Source organism: Acyrthosiphon pisum, chromosome A1 (assembly GCF_005508785.2).
Source record: "Acyrthosiphon pisum isolate AL4f chromosome A1, pea_aphid_22Mar2018_4r6ur, whole genome shotgun sequence".
NCBI classification, from domain to species: domain Eukaryota; kingdom Metazoa; phylum Arthropoda; class Insecta; order Hemiptera; family Aphididae; genus Acyrthosiphon; species Acyrthosiphon pisum.
The window spans coordinates 39,528,975-39,552,840 of NC_042494.1; the positions used below are offsets into that span (position 1 = coordinate 39,528,975).

General features: G+C 27.1%; 1 protein-coding gene across 1 annotated transcript in view; it reads right to left on the reverse strand.

The window, feature by feature from the left end:
- Nucleotides 1–23,866, reverse strand: part of LOC100569129 (collagen alpha-1(XI) chain) — a 51,351-nt gene that overhangs the window by 17,196 nt on the left and 10,289 nt on the right. The window contains exons 2-6 of the mRNA XM_016807844.2: nucleotides 11,428–11,625; nucleotides 8,170–8,329; nucleotides 4,761–4,914; nucleotides 604–789; nucleotides 358–471 (exon numbers count right to left, since the gene is read on the reverse strand). Of these exons, the coding sequence (XP_016663333.1) occupies nucleotides 358–471; nucleotides 604–789; nucleotides 4,761–4,914; nucleotides 8,170–8,329; nucleotides 11,428–11,625 (812 nt within the window). The remainder of the gene's footprint in view (nucleotides 1–357; nucleotides 472–603; nucleotides 790–4,760; nucleotides 4,915–8,169; nucleotides 8,330–11,427; nucleotides 11,626–23,866) is intronic.

Sequence of the window (23,866 nt, forward strand, 5' to 3'; positions counted from 1 at the left end):
TTTTTTTGTGGAGGAAAATGGATACTGGAGGAAAACCGTGGTATCTCGTTTTTGGAGGAAAATGGACCCGCCCATAAATACCTGCTATAATGGCTAATGGATATAAAATATACATTTTAATATTATGTACTATTGACAAAATGATGATAATTAATTAAATAAAACTCGCATGGAATTTAATTTTTTTTTTTTTTGGTGTGGGCAAAGCGTTCGCCATTGAACCACTTCTGGATCCGTTTCAGTACAGTGTACACCTATATAGTATATACAGTGAATCGGAAGTACAATAATAGTATTGAACATCGGATGTGCCGAAAACGCTTATTTATAGGATAGGAAGTACGTAATATCGTTTACCCCTTGCACTCCGGGTGGACCAGGATATCCGCGAACGGACGACGAGCACGGAGATTGCAGAATACCGTATGCGGACTGGCTGATGTTCGCATCGGACGATCTTGGGTTGTATGTCTGTAGGATAAATTAATAATAATAAAAAAAAAAACATTGCAATAATAGTATATTATTATTAATTATTATATAATATCGCATGACTATATGTTTATGTTTTTTTTTACGATAGATATATTGGAAATTACGTACAACACTCGTTGTTTCCAATAAATTCGCGTCAGCCGTGGAAGATTCTTCAAATTCGTTTACGTCCGTCATGTCAGTTTTCGGTGTTACGGTTTTATTTTGCATTTCAATACAGACATCCATCGGGACGGAACACATTTCATAAGCAGCATCTGGCGTTGAATAAAACCTTAACTCTTGAATGTCACCCTGAAAATATTTTAAAACTTTCCGTTTATTCGATTCGATATGCCAACGCGCATTGTCCCGCTACAATATGCAAACTGACATTCAATTATGGAACTGAACATAATGAATCACAACTTCAGAACAGCCCTTACGCCCTTATATTATTGTTATATAGATGTGAGGTTTTTGTTTGTGTAATATGACGTCATCCAATTTGAAAAAAAAAAATTGGATGAAGTTGTAGAGAAATGTCAGTGTTTTAATAGTAGGGGACATCGTTTTATTTGTTTGTTAACCCGTAAACCTAGAGCTGAGAATTAATAATTTATTTCATAATGAGATTATGACATTATGTATTATAATTTTAATTGGAATTCATTTTAATGAAATCCAACCATAAACAAGATTTTGTAATTCTCTCTCGAAATTGATTGAACCTATTACCAAACAATACATTTTTTGCGAAAGAAATATTGAGTTTTAAATTTCAATCAGATTTTTAATAAAGTTACTATTGGTCGAGTAGAGATTTAACATTAAAAAAAGGAGTAGTTAATTAATTATTATTATTCTATAAATATCGAAGTGACAACAAATAGAAATATTTAAAATAAATTTTTTTTTAATGTACTTTGTTAAATTCTAATGGGTACCGATGTGATTTCGTATTAATAACGGTGTTTAAATATGAAAATTACGACCAATTTGAGTTATTATTCCGTTTATTTTTATATATTAAGTTGGCGTGAGTTTATTTATGGTTGATTAATTAAGTTTTGGATGGTTATCATATTAGTATAATATAATTAACAGAAGCTGTAATAATTAAAAACAGGATGTTTGATATTTAAATATTAAAATCAAAAAGTTTTTTTAAATGTATGTTATATTAAGTTTACCACTCATTTAAAGATTGTTGATTATATTATAATATATACATTATGTTAGTAAACTGTCTGTAAACTTATATTTAATGTATATTCCGCTTATAGTTCTGAAAATGGCAATTTATTAGTGTACTCTTGCATATAGAATTGCTGATTTGTAATTTTTAGATTTGGAATATGGAGCGATGAATGTATTGATTTTATAATGAAGTATGATATTTTTTTTGTCTGTGTACTCGATAATTAGTTGAAATAATGCTTTGATTTTCAACTTCTGATGAATCCAGTTGGTGTATTCGGGAGTTTTCAATAGTGCCAAAAAAAACAAAAAAAATAAGAAAAAACGAGAATTTTCATGCAAAATCAGTTTTCGGCAAAATTTTGGTTTTTTATATAACTCTAAAAAAATGTCCATTAATATATGAAGTGTTCACTGAATGATTATATTAGCACTTTCTATACACCGTACAATTTTCAAAACATTTTTATAAGTTTTGAGCTGTCTAACTATTTTTTTTCTTTAAATGTCAAAAAAATTCGATTGGTTCAGTAAAAAAAGATTGAAAACTTAATACAAAGCTTCACATATTGTTACAATGGCAGTTTAAAAATATTTAAGACACATAAGCACAATTTTTTTTACAAGCGTTTAAAATTTAAATGTTGACTAAATTTATGAAATTGAAAATTTGCAAATTATTTTGTAGTTAAGAATTTATAAAGTTTTCAATTTTCATAGCTAAAGTTTGAAAATGTATAATAAGATTCCACGTAAATAGTTCATACTGTGATCGAAAAATCTAAACATATATAAATATATTAACACAGTATTTATTTATAAACATTTTAAGTTCAAATTTGGACAAAATTAGATATTTGAACGAAGTATAACGATTTTAATTTATTGTTGTAATTTAAAAATATTATTCATGGGTACTTGTAGCTTTTAAAATATATTATTATACTTTATATACACAGTGACATTTTCAAATGCAATTTTTTGGCCAAAATTTGTTTAACCTACAGTTTAGTGCCTACAAATGCCTAATAGTAAAATAAATTACTTTAATAGTTTAATCAAAATGATGTTATAAAATATACTTAGTAATATTATAAGCTGATAGGCGGTCTTTGATCAGAATCGTTTTTCGTATACAATTATTATTTTGTATCATTGTATTTTAATTTAACACATATATTACAGTTACGTCTTGTCTAGACACCTAATTATGTACAACAGAACGTTACCCACTTGTCCAATTTTGTTTTTTTAATAATATTAAAATAATTTGATTATTAAAATGTAGTCGTAGAAGATTTTAAAAATTAATTTCATGGGTATGATATTTCGTAATAACTCAAAAGTACGAAATTTCCTCCCATTTTTAATTGCACAATTTATTGTTTTTCAGGATGTTTTATACATATTATAAATTTATAATATTATGTTAGTGGCTGCAGGTGGATTATACATTCACTTCATTATAAAATGTTAATTAATATTTTCACGTGTACCATCTATTACCTACCAATAAAGAGTAATAGAATACGTTATATATTATTTTCCGAGTATACTGCGTTATACTACGTTATACTAACAAGTAAAATTATATTGAGTGGTTACTAATTTATATTGAACGAAAACTGAATAGTCGATCACGAAGTTTCTACCTCAAAATATGTACTACACAAAGATATACCTGTGTCAAGAATAAAATGTATATCAACAGTTCAAACTATAAACTTAAAAAACAATTAATTCAACTTTTGTTGAATGTATTACGAGTATATTATTATGTACATTATATTATATTACCTACATATTATAATTGTTTACATACTGAACCGATAACGTTGCATTATGCAATTTTTATTTTAATGTCGATGTATGATGATTGTATTAATTAATACATATTAAATTTTATGTTTATTTTCGTACACTAAGTATACTTTTTTTTTATTAACTGTTATACATTTTGAATTTTAGACTGTTGTCTATGTCATGAGTTTTATATGTCCATGATCTTTGTAACGAAATTAAATCTATAATTTAAAAAAAGTATGAGATTTTCCCAGCGACACGTTGATATCGTTAGAATAACTTACAAAGATCATGGGCCTATACAATTGACTAGTGCATAGTAGTTCATGGTAAATATATTGATTAATATCGTAAGACAAATAAAAAATATTACATACAATTTCAACGAATAGCATTAGCTATCAAAGTGTGAAAACCATACAATTTTACAATATTATGATGAATTTTTGAAAATATTAGTTGCTTATTCATTCAAAATTCGATTGACTTCAAGATTGATAGAGCAAATTGATGATGAAAATTATCTTCTCAAAATAAAAATCCCCTTTTAAACCATAGGTAGTACTTTTCAGTTGAATTGAATTTTTATTTTCAGAACTATTCTATAGATTATAATAGTATAGTGAGAAATTGAGTAGATGAAGATAAGAAGAATATTTGGTACTCAATCTATAACTTGAATTAAATTATACAGCAACTGATAAAGCGTTTTAACAGCCACGCCGTGATGGTCATATTAAAGCAAGCCGCGAGGAAATATAATATTTATTTTCTAATTTAAAAGTAATAAATATTATGTGCAATAATATACAATTACACTGCAACATACTACATTAAATAAATCATTTGTTGATCTTGGATGTGAAATTATATTATTATCCGGTATAATAATAAACTTACTGAACATTTTCCGATATGAATTCTAATGTTTTCTTTTGAGTTTCGATTGATCAACGATTTTTCAGAACTTAAATATAAATTCATTGCTTGAAAATAAGTCTTACTCTCTGTCTTAAGTTATTGTGTATTTAACAGACTGGAGTTAAGCGTAAAAAAGCGATTCAGTAATTTAAAAAAAAGTAAATAAGACATAATGAAATAATGAATATAGTAGCATTATATTAGGTAACTTAAAAATGCTATATGAATGATGCAACATAACTTTTTTAGACCATTTTATTATTTAGAGTTCATTGGACTATATACTGTTATAATCAATTAGCAAATTAAAAATAATAAGACCAGAAAATAATCTCATATTTCATAGTTGAATAAAAAATTACCAGGTAAAATGTTTCATCTAGTTGTTGGCCAATCATCAAGATTCCTGAATTGCTAATTGTCGTATTTCTCTTAAGTTCTTTTGTGACTTGTTTATCGCAGTCCAAAATCATAGTCACTGAATTTCCTTTAATACTGAACAATAATTTATGCCACCTAAAATTACAAATTACAACGATCGTTATATATTAATATATACTACTGTATAATTTATACAGTCGCTTATTTACAGTGGGTTTCGTAAGGGTCCCAAGTTCCTCCCTCTCCCAAGAGTTGAAAAGAGATACGTATGATAATCTGATTCAATAAGTTTATGCAACTTTTTTTATTACATTTTATAAACAACATGACACTATAAGTTCATTTTCATACTACCTATAACAAGTGAGTAAGTAACGACAATTCTATTCCCCATAAAAATTCCCCAAAGTACCAAACAGTCAACACTTATTATAGTATAAAGATATAATAATTGTATCATACAAAATATTATATTCAACATATGAAAATAATATTAAATTGTTCATCTTCATAATATATTTATTGTCATTTATTATGTTAACTTAAATTAGGTGGTCATATTTAATACTTTAATTAAAAATGTCGAATCTCACCATTAATCCTCACATTATATGAATGAATTTCGAAGTGAATGGTTATTCAAAAGGCCTTATAAATGTACAAAAAAGCAGTACCTAGCTTTTTTTTCATAAAAAAAAATATAATTTTGTAATATTAATTTCACTTGATTACTTTATTCAATTCAATTTATATGTTTTCCGATAACTATCTGATATTTTAAATCTTAAATTTATAACTTATATTCTTTCTTAAAAAATAATAATATAGGTATTATAACTTATAACTTATAAGTTGTACCTAATTTTTTATAACTTACCATTTTGGTCATTTTAACGTTTAAAAGTTTTTATCTTATTTATCCTATTAATACCATACGGTTATTAACCATGTTTTTTATGGGATTTGTTTCTTTGAAGTGGTGGTGATTGCCAGTGTTGGGGAAGTTACTTATTTTGGGTAATTAAATTACATTACTAATGACTAATCAAAATTGTAACTAAATTATTTTTAAGTTACTTTTTTTCATTTTGTCAAGTTACATTACTTTTGAGTTTTAAAAGTAACTCAATTACAATAGAAGTTACTTTTTTTTTTCTTATCACTGGAGCTTAATAACTATTTTATCTATACACAAACTATATAATGACAATCGACAATATGAAATGATATGAGCCGGCTGCGGGCGACCGCGGTGAAACAACACAGAGTAAAGATAACAATTCCATTCTAAAAATAACATTTTATCGTCAAATAGTCAATAGCTATAATAACAAAAGTATTTTAGTATCACAAGTTCAGAAAATTCTACTTATAAATTATAATAATTAGGTATATGATATATTTTAATATTTACACTCATTATCAATACCTACGTTCTAGAAATGTATTAATCCAAAAAAAAAGTAACGAGTAATTTAGTAAAAATTACTACAAAAAAGTAACTTAAATTACATATAAATTACTTACAATAAAATGTAATTAAATTACCATAAAATTACTTAAAAAGTAATTTCGTTACAGTAACTTGGAACTTAAGTTAAGTTACTCCCCAACACTGGTGATTGCATAGAAATGTATACACATATTTTTCATTTAATAGTATAAGTACATATTTATAATGTTCAATTTAAGGTGTATTGCTCAATAGTACGTATCTAGTTTTATAAATAAAATACAATATATTGAAAAAAAATTTAAAACACATTGGGTCAACGTTTAATTTATTTCAATTTAGTTAAAAAATCAATAATATAATTAAAATTATCTATTAGACTTTTTTAATATTTCATAAATATAAATAAACTCTATTTTACACATTTCCATATTCCAAGATTTATAAAATAATTATAACAGACTTGCTGAACCCGTGCACTTCGTTGCCCATTAAGTGTACCAACTATATGTGACTCAAACTTTGTTCAATTCGTTATTTAATATTCGGTGTATGGTTTCAAAATTAATCTTAACTTTCCGTTGCCTGGAATAAAAATTCTGGTTCGCAGCAGTACATTATCAGGTAGGCAATTTACCTGCGGTAGATTGCGGACCCCATGCTGTATGTATGTTAGTGTATAATTTAACTCTAAAGTATGAAAGTTATACCGAGTTTGTCGTATTCTACCTATGGTGGATTGATATAATCAATTAATACAAAATCCTAACCTAACCTAACCGTACTAAAATCAGGTGAATAAACGCAAATGCATGCAAAAAAATTCATTCAAATCGGTCTAACTATTTAGGAGGAGTTCAGTCACAACACACGTACAGTAGAATTATTGCGCTTAGCAACACATTCTGCGATTCATTTTTATATTATATGAAATCAACAAACATGCCCGATTAACCAATAGCAAACAATATAATATACAATACACTGTTGCGCCACTGTTGTATTTTTGACATACAGATTTGAGATTTCCTACCTTTCCGGTTGATTTTCCTAAAATTTTATTTCGTAAAAACCTTCTCCTGGCAGTTACGAACATCTTAAAAAAAATTTGAGCCAAATCGGACCAGTCGTTCTCGATTGATGAATTGTTATACATTTTTGTCTCCATTTTTATATATATAGTTATTATAGGTAGGTATAGTAAATAATGTATTTATTTTGGTTCATACAAAAACAATTTTAATATATTCAGGATATTTTCAATTTAATTATATAATTTTCTTCTTTTTGCATGTATTTGTGGTAAAACGTTTTGTTTTGTATGTAAATATTAAAAACTGTAGCTTTCTAAAGTCTTTTTTTAAATTTAAAAACACTAAAACAATAATGAATTTACAATTATAAAAATGTAATATACAGAATAATTTAAAACCACATATAGAGTTTAGTACTTTCAGGATTTAACTTTATTTTACTGTATTCCATTTTGTGTAGTTTGATAAAAATCCACATACATTTGATATCGTAGTGGAGTTATACAATAAAAGGTACATATATTGAATTTTGATATGAATAATTCGAAAATATTAAAAGAGTCAATATCTTTGTCCTTAGTGTGACGAATTTGTCGAATGAAGAAATATATGAATTACTAAGCATTGGTTGTTTATCAATTAATATTGAAATTATATACCTACATTTCAAAATGATTTAAATTGTTCGTATGAAATTAGTAAGTGTTTGAAATATATTATTCCAGACTGTCAATAAAGTTTAAACCAGATTGAGAGACGATGTAGCTTTTAGCTGGAATATGTTAATTATAATTTTATAAAAAAATATTTCAATGAGCAGTATATGTAAATTACCAAATTTAAAATGTTTCATATTTGACCACAGTATTTATGTATGATCATATTGTGCTATTTTTTACTCACCGGTTATCGTTGATGATAGAATTAAATTTGACTTTGGTCTTATATCCCTCTTGAGCTTCCATGTCGTTGTAAAACAACACGATGTCATTCCCAACTGTCAAACCAAACTGTTCATCTCCCGCTTCGTTGTAAATGAGAAAAACTCTGTTTGTATCGGAACCTGCAGGTGTAGACAAATTAAATTATTTCCGACGTAATATAATATTAAAAAAAAATATATCTAACTGTTTAAATTAGTCGAATAACGTGTTTATAAAAACATATATACCTCCTACATAACGCAGTTATCAGTTACTACAATAACAAAATCGTCTATTTAATTTTAAATAATTACAAAATATAGTAGAGGGATATTGAAAAGTATATTGATATTTTTTAAATATCAACTTTCAAAATGTAAATAGTTAGTCATCATTACCGGTATCTACATCAGAGAAAATATCAATTTTATAAATATAATAAACATGCATTTGATTTCAGAATCCTAGTGGCTTTCCTGTTTTTAATTGGAAATAAATTATTTTAATATTTAATTAAATGTCTAATCGAATAAATGACATTTACTCATTTTGTGATTGATAGAACCCTTTATGTAGACATGGAAAGTAGTATAGTAGATACTCTATAGTCATACGTATAAAATATAGATATTAGACATCGTATATAGATTATAGGTATCTACGACGGAGCGTAACAATACAAATGTACACTTTTCACTATTACATTTTTAGACATGGAGTAGGTACTGACGATTATACAATATACCTCACTCATTTTAGCTCCTTTGATATTTTTATAGTTAATAGAATCAGGCCTGCTGAATAGTTACGATAGAAAAATCAGCTGATTTGGAGTCCTGTTTGGAGGGGGGAGGGGGTGTCTCAAAAATCAACTGACTTTAACGCCTCAGCCACAAACACCAAATGATTTTAAATAATTAAAAGATGTTATAAAAAAATCAGCTGATGAACATTCATTCAGATTCCAACATTTAAAAAATGTAAACATTAATTAAAATTGTATACAAAATAATAACATTTTTTATAAATTGTTTAATTTATAAAATGTATAATTGTTTTTTATATGTTAGAAATATGAATTTTCATCAGCTGATTTTTTAAACATAATTTAATTATTTCAAATCATTTGGTGTTAGTGGCTGAGGCGCTGATTTTTGAGACAGTCCCTCCCCCTCCTCCAATCACGTCTATAAATCAATAGATTTTTCTATCGTATTCAGCACGCCCGATTATATTAGCTAAACGAATTTCTAGGAAGCTAAAATGGGTGGGGTAAAACCATCAGTAGCTCCTAGAATATTTAAACAACAATTATTATTTTCAGATTAAATTGTGTACATAATATAATGTGCATATTATTATTACTATACTAAGTAGTTACATCAACCATTGAAAAAGTATCAAATGTGTAGGCATTGAATACTTCCCTAAATAAATCTATAAACGTTTTAAGATTTATATCGAAGAATTTTTACCAAGGTAATATTTACCTCACTAAATAATGCTAAATCGATGTTGTGGATTTTATATGGAATGCATAAAAATTCATGTTTCATGGCATTATATACCATAAATCAAAAAAAAATCTTATCCCTCGATTAATAATATCTTATGATATTTATATGATATTTAAAACGTTGTATTTAGTATTTACTATATACCTAATATAATACATATTATTTTGATTTGCTCAAAGTTATAAAATATTGTGGTATGCATACCTTATCGAAAAAATAGATATTCCTATTTTAATTATAATAAGTTAGTATTAAAAGGAACACTCTAATGACGGCATTGTTATCTGGAAATGTAAAACCGTTTTGCTAGGAAACGGTTATAATTAAATACTATAAACAACACTACAACAGTGTTAATTTATCATTGCAACCCGTTAGCCGTTGTTCTCTACTGACAACATCAGGTGCCCGGCGCGTCAGTTTCTCCATAGCCATAATGTGCTCGTGCGTGAAAAAGCGCCAAAAACAACGTTTAATAATTTATAAGCAGAACACAATTGTATGGAAATCTATACATTTTTTTATAGTATTCAAATTATCGTGTTTTAATTTCAAAGAAAAGTAGAGACACTGCGAAACATTTTATTTATTATTTGGCTCAAATATCAAATATTATTATACTTATCATAATCATTATTACAGTCAGTTTTTTTTCTATCAAAAGCAAAAAATCCATTTAAGATTTTGTATTTAATTATTATCCTATTGCGTTTTTTTTCTATTACAATAATATAATATTTACTATATTTATATATTTTTGTAGATATTCTGGCGTAAATGTGATAAGTTCTTACAAAAAAATTAGTAAATTATCAAATTTAATTCAAAGAACTTTGTATATTCTTGTAAAATAATGTATATATAAACATAGTTCTACTAATTCAATATAATTTTAAAGTACGACACATATGTTTATTAGATATAATTTATAAGATAGATATAAACATTTTGAATAGAGCGAATTACTTATTATGTATAGCAACAGAAACTCCTGACATTTAGAACTGATTTATAAATAGTGTACTTTAAAAGAATTAGTTATAGCAATATGCCAAAAGTCAACATTTGTTTACGATTTCAATTAATTTCATTTTTTTTCTTTGTAATTAATGTTTATTATGAAAACAATTTTGATTATAATATATCACCTAAGTGGAATAATAATTTAGACAGTATATTTTATAAACTATTTCAATGGATATTCATTTTGAAAAGAAATTATTTATTGTTGATCTTATAAAAAGTTATTTTTTATTCAATCACAAACTACAAAGTTAAAGAACGACATTACCGATCTTTAAAAATGTGTTTATACATTTATATTTAATATTTATACATTCATTGAAGTCAAGTTTATCTATTTGATTTTAACTAAAATTAGTCATATGTATAGGTATTAATTTTTATCAAACATTATTACATAATAGGTAAAACATATTACATTTTCAATTAGCAAACATAATTGTGTAGATATTATAAGTCATAAACTCATAACTCTGTAATAATGATTATGAAGAATAGTTTTAATACAAATAATTCCTCCCTTAAATAATTATCAAAATGATAAATTTTCCATAAAACACAAAACTAATGTTAATTTGTAGTTTATATTATTGTATTATGATGCGTAAAGATGATTTATACTCTAAGAACGATTTGTTTCATTAATCTATACATTTTAAATGGTATTTAAGTGAGCTCTATTATTGTAGCCTCCAAACCTTGGTCAGTTCTGATCTCGGCCAATATTGAAAAATCTAAGGGAAATTGCTGGAACTCGGGAAATATCTGAGACGTTTCTATACTTAAAATCGCTCTTTCGTTAAGTTTGTACGCCTTGTCGTTGGCACATCGGCCGCTGATGGTGCTGACGCCCACGTTTTGTTCGGCAATATTTGTATTTTCCAGAATGCTAAAACCTGAAACATAATAAAAAGCTTATATAAGTATATTATTGCGACAGATACGGCAAGATTGAGAAAATACGTCAATGGTATTAGAAATATTTAACGCGATTTCACATGTTAAATTATGTACATATATTGTTTGTAAATTCTACATATAATGTAGGTACTTATTTAGTTATTTGTATATTGATTTTAACATACTGGAACTCATGTTTTATTTTGTTGTAAATATTTGTTTGCGAGACATTAGAACACGTAGCGTAATGCCTGGAGGTCAGCCCAAAAGTTATCAACAAGGTCGGAAGAACATCGATCAGAAATTGTGTATTGTTCTCGCATTATAAAACGCGTGTATATCGATTTAAAATCTAAAAAATAGCACGTTTTATTGCTTTAGGCAGCCAGACGAGATAACGGGGAAAAAATTTCAGCCACTCATTACCAATAACGAGTTCGTCAAATCAAATCGTTTTGCACGTGCACAGCAATATTCGACCTGAACAAAATTATCGTATTCATATTTACGATTATTCGGATGACTTCCGTTTGTCACCGTTAAGTAGGTATATGCCACCTACCAATACGATGATCGATGACAAACGATATAAATGACGGTTATGAACATTTCGTATATTATTATGATGTCCCTTTTATCAAAGTGAATAGAAGAGCCATAAATCTGGTGTGTTTTCTCGTCAAAAATGTGTAAATGACAAAGTGTCGAAATATTCAATAATGAAGAAAAACCCAAACAGAATTCTGTGACGTGTGTGTATATTCCGTTGAACGGGTTTGAATTTAAAGAACAATACCTAATATACTCCAAATCCACTCTCATACTCGTCCGCTGGTTTTATTTACTCTTAAATAATGTGAATAAATTACATCAATTCTAAACTACATAATTGTATAATTATAATATTCATGAATAATTAAATGTTCAAATTACATAGAACACACAATGTACATGTCATATTGTCATCGTGATTAAAATATATACACTATAATAGAATATTATAATAATCAAACAAACACATTTCACGCCTCTGGACGTTTGAAATCTCAATACTAGATGGTATATTAATATATTATAGTATGCATATTACAATAATTGTTAATGACATTCATTAATAATGGATTACCTACTCTGAGACGTGTATAATAACGTCATATTTGCTCGGAAATGTCAATGTTTATATGAAAGGCGAAAAAATGTACAAATTAAAAAGTGCATTTTTTCAATTCGTCACATTTGATGGTCGATAATAATATTATATACTAGCATAGAATATTTAAAATATATTAGGAACATTCTACATTATATTCCCTAATAAATTATAACTCTTACTCGACATACTAAAATTATTATTTTTCTATACCTATTCTATAGATGTTTTTTTTTTTTTTTTTTAACAAGGGTGGCACTTGAGATGTGTTCGGACTTTAAGTTCATATCAACCGTCATAAAAATGGTGGTCTAGTAGAAAACTTAGAAACATAATATCGACCTGTGTAATTATCATTAAATATGCAACACGAATTTATAACTTTAAAACAGTACGTATACATTAACACAGGACTAATGATTATAAAAACTTAAATGAACACATTTAAATTGAGTACAAATATAACGTACTTTTATTTATTAGTCCCTAAAACATATTCTATAGGTAATGTATTGTAACAGATTCCGTATGCACATTTAATTTTGTGTGATAAACTATTTAATTTTGACATACCTACCTAGTCGAAAATAGATTCAGTTCAAAGTCCATTAATGGTAATTGCAGAACGTTACACATCCACTGAGGACGTAGTACATTCCAATAAATAAAAAAAAAAAAAATGTTTATCATTTTTAATTTTAAATATAAATAACATGATATATTAATATTTTTATTGAATGATCTTAATACAAATGTAACGTTTATTTACAATACATTTTTGTTATCTCGATTTTATGCTGATATGCGGCTTATAGTTATTTTTTTGTACCTATGTAATATATTCCTGCAGACTGGGTTCGTGTTATATAGTATAAACAGTCTCATTTAAAAGTGAAAACTTATATTTTTGCAGTAGATTTATTAAATGTTACGGCAATAATAAAAGTAACGATATTTATTAATCTGAAATTCTGAAACTTTATGTGACATTTTATCTTGTACTATAAAAATATAAGAATAAAATTATTTATATCAAATAGGTAATATGTTTTTCGAAGTATATATAGGTGCATACAAACAGTAAAATAGTAAAATATAAAAAATTAGCTTTTAAATTTTATGTTTTTTAAATTTTTGATTATTTAATATTGAGATAATAATAACATACAGTTAAAAATATATTTATTATTTTTATAATGGATTTCGCTGATAAAATAAACACAGTTCTTTTACTATATCAGTCACATAGAAAAATAATCTAACTGAAAATATTAACCATTAAATACCATCTTGTATAGGTACAGATTTGGTAATTCCAAAAAAAATCTTTTTAAATAAAGATCATCAATTAAAACTTAGGTAATTGATTGATTTTCCATACGCATATTGAATAATTTACGAACATTTGTTTGTTAGTTATGTGGTTTTACAAAATATTAAACTTTAGAGTTACAGATATAAATATATAATATCAGCAACGCTGTATTATAATTCAAGTATCTCTTCTCATGGAGTAACTTTTAAAACAAAAAACAATTAACAAGTTTCTTATCGTAAAATATACACGACAGTCTAACAATCAAAGAATATTTTGCATGCTCTTTACGCAGCCCACCCATACTGAATAAATGTTGTGCATGTGATTAATTTAACTGATGGTTTTTGATCAATGATATAATACAATTTGTGACCACACGCAGTGTATAATATTTAGAATACCAAAGATTATCGGACAAACATTTTTCAATTTACAGTAACCGAGCAATACGTATTTAAAGTTTAAATATAATCACAAGTAAATTAAGTGGGAAAATAATTTCATAATCTTAAAGTTCTCTAATTAAATTTTCAGAAGCTTGTAAGTATGTGTGTGATAACCGAAAGTTTTTGATTAAGCATGTCGAATGATAGTCTTACAAGTTACATGCAATATTACGATATTTAAATAAGCATAAATTATGTTTGTATTTAAATGACACATTTAAGTAATTTCTTATTTTAAATTTTCAACAGTATCTACTAGTGATGTAAATTATCATAATTAATGGCTGCCAAGTAAGTTTATAACATTAAGCCTAATATTTTATATTAGGTACCTCAGTACCTCTGTAGGCTTTAGACAACTTAAAGGTACAATTAATAGCATTTGTCTACTTAATTGAATTTTCATTTTCTTCATTTACATGATTTCTGCAACGTTTTTAAACATGCATCATAATAGCATAATGCATATGTATCAATAATAATGATGGTTTATAACTTTTAAATAATTAATAAAATTATGCTTTTTAAGTTATGAATTTATAAGTTAGGTATTCAGTAATCACTATTAAGTTAACAGCAAGTACCAGCAGTTCTTAGTCTTAAGTCAATAATCATTATATTTTGCTTTTACTACTAAATACTAAAATAACTTTTTGTCACGCCTGCACCGAAAGTTTGGTTTTCGACCACGGTTGAAGCGTTCGAAAGCAACCTTTTTCCGTCCAGCGGGCGGAAAAGAGGAAATCCCCAAAAGTGCCGGCCGCCGGACGCGTATCCCCTGCACAACCAGAAACTAAAATGTATACCTACCACGATCCTTCCAAAACATAAACTTTTGGTTACATCTTACATTTATAGTATAACCTCCTTGCATGCCGCATTAACATTTAAACATATTTTGTAGAATAGTCTATAATATTGTTGTATAGATCCCTGCAGTGGCGTAGTGAATTATGTTTTTCAGAAGCAATTGCTTCTGATTTCTGGGGGGTGGTGGTGGGTCATAACCTCATAAATCCCATGTACACGGTCAGTCTTTGAATTTCATTTTGGGTGCTACCCCACCCCCCTATTTGAGGATATGAGTATCGTATACATCAGTTGGAGTAGGGGGTAGGTCATAAATAATTTGTTTGGTTCCATATGATTTAAAGTTCGCTACGCCACTGGATCCCTGCATAACCTTTTCCATGAACGCAGGGGCGTGACAAAAAATAGTATGTGTGGCTCGCGCGGGAAGGCCATTTCCCGCCCTTAGTACACAATATACTATTACATTTAAAGGATGATAATTTAACAAAATTCATCATATTAAATTGACGTGAAACTTTTTTTTTGTTCCTGAACACCCTCGCTTGTACACTGTGTTTCAGACTCATCAAAATTAAAATTTTCTACAGTACTTTTTGTATTTTGTGATTTGTTAATATAATTTGGACAACATAAACACTTTTTTGTTAGGTGGTCTTGCATTCTTGTCACATTTACAACAGTTTTCCATTTACAGTAGTTGCATGTGTATGATGTCTTTTTTTTCTGACCGATTTCCTTGGCGTGTATAATGATTAAGAACACTCATACATTTTTTAGCCATTGTTAAAATGTGGATACGAATAATTTAATATGCAATATATTAATGAATACTAAAAATTATAATTATTAGACTAGTGACAACAAAACACGGCCTTAGAGAAATAATGCTGTACAAAGTAATACAAACCACAAGTCATTATAAATCACAACAATATAAATAATAAATACATAGATATGTAAATCCATGATCATAATCAATGATTATAAGATAGTTTTATCACAGAACAACGTTATTCTGTGGTTTTATTACTCATGTCTATTATCTAGTAGCCAGTGTAACCAACTGTTATACAATTATTACAAAATAAATAATTTTTAAAAATAAACATAGAAATCAAAATTTTCAGAAAATTTCAGTGAAAAAAAAATTTTCAGGCCTACATTCCTAGTACCTACCTAATTGGATAAAATAATGTGGCTGCAGGGCTTGAAATCGTTACCTACTAAATTATCATCCAAAACATTTTGGATACCGGTTACCGGTTTTATACCGGTCCTGTTGTTAGAGGTAACCAATTACCAGTACTATATTCAAAATTATAGGTTACCGTTTAAATGTTAACTGCTTCCAAAAAATTTCGGTTACCGGTAGCCGATTAAATACTGGTTTTCTAGAAAAAAATTGTATTACACCATTGTACCCGTGCTCTATCAGAGACATAGGTACAACGATTTACAGTTGTCTATACGTCGTCTGTTGAGAGTTGAGTCGTGTACCTCTAATCGTATTCTGATTGATATCATAGTTCATAGGTAACGGTTGTCGGTACTCAGTAGAGACTAGAGAGCCTATATAGGCTTATATAGGCTCTCTAGTACTCAGTATTTATAAATACCTGTAATATAATATTAGCTGAAAAATTGTCATGGTAACCGGTAACCGATAACCGGGAATACAAATAGGTTTATAATAACGGTAACCGATTATATACATGCTTTTTTGTTTCATTTACAAATTATATAAATAGATTTTGTTACCTATATATAACTATTTTCAAATTTATATCAATATGGCATCACTATAGGTATAGATATCAGCAACAAAAACAAAATTCGTCTGTTAATAACTCTTTTTTATTTTTTTAAATATATAACGGTTTATTTATCTTTTGTAATTTTATGTCCCTAAAGGTGACAATTTTAGCACGGTGCCAAAACTGCTTTTTCGTTGTTTTGGAAATATGGGTAATATAGCTATTTACGGAAAAATGGGTGTACGATTGTATCTTTGAAATATCGGACGACCAAATTTTAAAAACGATTTAATAAATCTTTATAAAATCCGTAAACTGAGTTCTTAATAAACTTCATAACCTGGATTTCCGTCTTTTGAAATGGCTTTTTTTTTTTATCGGACCCTCCAAGATGAAGACCATCGTCCATCTTACACGGGTGATTTCATATTACTTTTGGTACAGTGTATTATGTAAACAGTCTGGCGCACGTGTTCCTAATCTATTACTATATTTATTCAGCTCGGGTATTTGATACACGCTTATTAATATGACCGAAACTATATACCTACGACGTGCTTGCCCAAACGGATGAAGAAATAATGCATTTTACACTATTCTTTTGATAGTGATGTTCTCAATAAAACAGAAAAAAAACAGCTGTGAGTCACGGTTATCCAAGGTAAGAATTTATTTATTTTTTTACTTTTAACTTAAGACTTGACTAACTAGTTAAATCAAAAAATATTACCATATGTTGAAACCATTTAATCAAGTACAAATATTTTATATTATAGTTATTAAGACTAATGAATTAGTTTTTATTTTAATCACGCTGTATTGAATAATTTTAAATAAAATAACTTAACTAACTCAAGTTACTTTTTTCATTATTTTACGTTCTTCATTGTTAGACGCTGCACGATAATAATTTTCAAAACGTTGTATTATCATATTGTTATTAATAACAATTAAAATCATATTATACAAATAATTAATATAGGACGAAACTATTGAAACGTTTTTGTGCGTCTTAAACATTTAAGAACATATTTACAATTAATAACAATTGTACTCTATACGGAACAATTATTATATTGTTTGTAAAAAAAAATAATAAAACTTAATTTTATACCAAAAATTACACAAAACTGAAAACATTAATGTACTTATGTTTTACTTAACAACGTTATAGTAATGACAATGTTGTTTTACCACCAAGTTATTCATGTTGTCATTTGTTGGATCGTTAATTTTCAAGTACCTAAAGTAATTAATTTATTTAAAACCTTTTTCCTATTTTGTTTTTTGACTCCATATTTATAAAAAAAAACCTAGGTTCAATTTTAAATAGTCTTCAGCATGAAAGCTATATAGTTTTTTTGATATTAATACAGTAATGGTTTGTTTAAAAATAGATTTTATATGAAAATTAAACTAAAAAAGGCCTGTTCTTCGGAAGAAATGATTTTCATATGTTTGAAAATTTGGGGCCGGAGTGGCGCAGTGGTCACACAGTTGACTTACGACTCACACAGTCATCGGTTCGATTCATAGCAAAGTGCAAAAAATGTGTGTGATTTTACGCAGTCACCATTTTCCCGTGCTGTCGTCCGATTGCGTCATCCGGTTTCCAACTAGGTCCCACTCCACTGGGAGTGAAGACCGCACATGTCTCCTCTTGGAGAAGGGGGGTAGTATCATGCATATAGTGATATATACATAGATAAATAGATCACATGATCTCCCTACTACCCACTTGTGATAAGCATTGACAAAGACCTTGAGGTCGTTTCAATGAACAAATATAAAAAAAAAAAAATATGTTTGAAAATGACCACCTGCAATCGATTGTTTATTAGATATAACCTTCCCCGTTCCCGACATGTATCGATCATACATAAGTAACTATCATATCGCCAACAATGATAATATTCTTATTCATAACAATATATAAAATGGTATGATTGTCATTTTCACTGAACCAAACTCCGATGCTATTCCAAAAATACTTTGAAAATAATAGTTTTATCAAATACAATATTATGATGATTTACTTTGATCACATTTTACAAATAAAAAAAAACATTATTTAATATGATGTTCGAATACAAATTGAAATGTTTTTCCAAACACTTAAACAGTGATAAAAACAACTAGGTTGTCAGTTGAATGATTATTTTTCTTGTGTGAAGATTAACACATAGGTAGTAAGTACATTAGTACCAAATTATTATTTTTTCGTATCACTTAGATTAAATTTGATTTTAACAAAAAAAATCACTATGTAACTTATTTAAGTGCATTAGGTACCTATAGTATTTTACAAGTTTTTCTATTTCAATTGGTTAAGTATTAAATGTTCTAAAGTAATAAATAAAAAACATAACTTAATGCTTTTTCCAGTCCATTAGATATGCCCTTGCTTGATTAACGATTCAACGGAATCACATGGAAAAAACTACTTACAATTAGTTAAATCTGTAGAAAGTAAAACGATTGATTAAATAACTTAGGTTTTAAAGTAAAAATATAACCAAGGATTAAAGATAGTGGTAGTTTTTACAAAACTTCAAGGGGAGGGAAAATTTAGTATAAATATGATTTGTAAAAAATCGTTTTTATTCTCTAAGACTTTCCAATCGTAATTACGTTTTAATACTATTATTTTAAAAACTTTTGTAGAATTAACTGCAGTTAATAATAGCAATAAATTATTATTTATTAATATTTACGTATTAAAAAGAAATTCTAAATAGCGGAATGTGTGGGGATTGTCCGCCAAAAAATCGCCACTGAACTCAGATTCCTAATGGACTCTGATATAATAATCTGATTTAATATTTTTTCACGAAACTGAATACTAAAATTTATTTTTAATTCAGACATTAAACTAATACGATTAAAAATTACAAAATGTATGTTTGGATTTTTTCCTTTATCATCATAATACCGTGTTGTAGTTAAAATGTTTGAAACACATCAAAATATAATAGATATTGTGTAACATTGATGTGATATAATATTATTTATACAATCATTTAAAAAGTTTTTATTTGTATATTATTTTGACTAGAGAATTTACATTTGGTGGTTTAGAATTTCATTTTACTGCAAATAGTTGAATTAATCAAAGCAAGGTTTATGGTCCTTCCGAATGACGTCAAGATATTATGGTAGGTAAGTACTTTTCTGAACAGCAATTAAAATAAATGTTCAAAGATTTATGAAGGGAATTAAGACCGACGAAGCAAGCGTTGGGAAATACATTTTTCGAGAAAGTATTTGCACATGTCACGATTAAATCTAAACAGTCTAACCCCAATTTGGACAAATTGGTCTTTATGTCTGTGGTTTGTGTTACTTTTACATAGTCAACGTAACCTTAGACTGAGGTCTCCCTTTTTTCTTATGGTAGGTGAATCTGAGATAGGTACATTTTGACATCACAGGGTAATATTGTTTAGGATGTAGAGATGTAATCTGATTAAATGGAAATGTATTGGTATTTATTAGATTATAATGAATAGTTTAAATAAGTACTCGTTATTCATGTGGTTCAATACTAAACTATTGAACTACTTAATTTTAGGATTAAACATTAGTATCTAGTACTATCTACTACAGTAGATTAAATTCAGTTTGCCAAAAAATTTAATTGTGTTTATAAAATATAATAATATACTAAAAAAGTGTCATATATCCACGAATAATATTTTTAAATTACAACAAAATAACTAAAATCATTATTCTTGGTTTTAATATGTATTATAAATTTAATATGTAATTTCTTCCAAATTTAAATTTAAAACGCCTGTAAAAAATAGCTGTGTTAATATATTTTTAAATTTTTTGGTTACAGTGTGAACTATTTATGAGAACTTTGTTTTAAACTGTCAATATTTAGCTACAAACATTGAACATTTTATAATTTTTTAATTAAAATAATAGATAATTTTCGAGATTTTGATAAATTTTGTGAAAATTAGAACTTAAAATACTTATAAAAAAAAACTGTGCTCACGGATCTACAATATTTATCAACCGCTATTAAATAACTTTAAAATAATAAAGAATAAAGAAATATAATATAATAAAGAACCTTGTATTAAATTTTCAAGCTTTTTGACTCAACGAATAAAATGTTATTGACATTTATAGAATAAAAAAGCTAAGATAATTTAATATTTCAAAAGTCTATAAATAACTCAAAAGGATTCAAAATATTTTGAAAATTTTATCACTTATAGAAAATGGGTATTAAATTTTTAAATAAAATTAGAAAACAAGAAAGTAATTGTATGAGAATTTGTTATTTACAATTGAACAGACGATGTCTAACTTCCAAGGCTCGTAAAAATTTAATTTGACTTTCCGTTAAAGTTTATTTTTATGTTAAATTTATCAAATCTTAAAGCGACTATAATTGTCTTTAATTTTCAAACCTTGATATAAACAGAATTTTTTTTTATGAATTTCTAACTCGTAAATCGTAATAGTTTACTAGGTTTTGTTATTTTAATGAATCATAATAACTTATGCTAATAAAAATTGTTGTGGATTTACGCTCATATTTTTTTTTAATTTCTCCAACAACTACTTATGAAGAACATAGTATTACATTTTCAAGTTTTTTGACCGCATATAAAATAATATTTAATCGAGAACAATTTAAAAAAAAAATAATAAAACTAGAAATTTTCTTATGCCAAAAAATAGCTCAAAAAGATTCGCAATATTTCTATTATATATTTCTGCTAATACAACATTTAGTGAAAATACAGTCATTTTTTTAAGAGTTACACTATAAACCAAAATCCATTTTGTTAATAACCGTTTTTACGTAAAAATTCCTGTTTTCCTTATTTTTTTTATTTTACCAGACGCATTTGAAAACTATTGGAAATTTTAACCTCCCCAATGCACCAACTAGATTCACTTTCCCATTGGAAGATACTGAAGTTGAAAATCGAATCATTATTTTGATACTTATCATGTACACATACACAAAAAACAAAAATAAAATAAAAACACACATTATAGTAAAATCAATACATCTATCACTCCGTTCAGAATCTAACAGTTTTAGCAAAGAGTTACTTTTAAAAAATATAATTTTACAATGTATTAATACTTCAAAATTATAGTTAACGTATATGAAAAATTTTCTCAATTACTTTTCATACAAATAAATATTTAGTAGTATCATTAATTTATTGAAGAAATTTACATAACAAATTAAGTAGCTAGTAATTTATTATAAAAGTGATTAAGCTACTGTAACTGTGACTTATAACCTGTTTCAAATTTCAAAAGTACTATAGTCATAGACACATGATTTTAGTGTAACTTTTAGCTTGTACTTTAGATATTATATTATTATACTACAATAATGTACCTATTGTTAATATTATAATATACAAATTAAAAAAATGATCATCCAGACAAAAGTAATTGTGGAAAAATGAATCTGTATATCTGTGTATATTCGGCTGTTTTAACTTTTGAGTGCCTTTATTTTTGCAAAGTCCACAACGTTTGAGAATCGACTTTTCATTCGTAAGTTATTATATACTTACCGTTTATAGTAACTTCGTCACACTATGTCACTGTCGTAATAAGTAATAACTTATGAACTAAGTGGATCTATTTCAAAATGTCACGGCAATAATGTCGTAGTAATTAAATTACTCATAAATTGTTGCTATGATGAACAAATTCAGACTCAATTAAAGTTGCAAATGCTTGTATGTTTTTTTTTCAGTGTAGTATGATGGAATATAATATACAGTTAGTACTACGTCATGTCTAAATTTGAATGATTAACTCTCTGTATTGCTTAGAGTGGACTAACAATTTAAGGCAAACATTAAAATTTTCCATCTCTTAACCAATGTTCACATATTATTTACATCTACTTTATATAAGCTATAGTTGTAAACATTAAATAACTATCACTATAACTATGATAGTTAATGCTATCATACTATAATACAATTCTCCGAAAAGAGATTTTGGATCAGGAGTAAAATTTCTGCAGTTAAAAATATGTATTTAAACATACATGAGATGTTATAGTTCCTATACAATGGAATGAATTGTTGTCAAATGAGAATTTATGTATGTTTCTATTAATTTTTCGTTATCTCTTTTGTTTTTTCTGCGGTATTTTGTTTTGTATATTCCACACTCCTCCAAATTATTTTATTTTCTGTTTCACGTTCTTTTTGAAATAGAAAAGACTCAGGGCCATTCTTATAAGGTCCGGTTAAGTATATAAAATAAATTCTGCCAGTAGCGTATCAGACACTTAACCGGGCATTGTAAGAATGGCCCTTAAACTTTAGTAACTTTCCGTTTTTTTTGGAATATGCTTTACGATTACTGTAGTTGTTGTTACGTCATGTAGTATTACTAAACGAATACTAGTGAGTACAAATACATTCAGAGATTTGACTTATTATTATTTCGATGTAGTATAATAATACTGCGATAACAATATGACGTGCAATATAGTATATTGTGACCACAAAATTATTGTCAAAATGTTTTGACGTGACACCAAACTATAGATATCTTAAGAGGCTGTCAGCGCACTATTTATTTTCTCTCTCTGGCTCACACGCAACACAGACAAAATGCATTTATGCAAAATCATTTTTTCTACGTGCTTAAGTAATCTTAGAGTAAAGTCACCCATGACAAAAAAGATAGAGAATAATACTTTTGAGGGAATGACATATCGATTTGTCTAAATATTGTCTCAAAACAATTTAA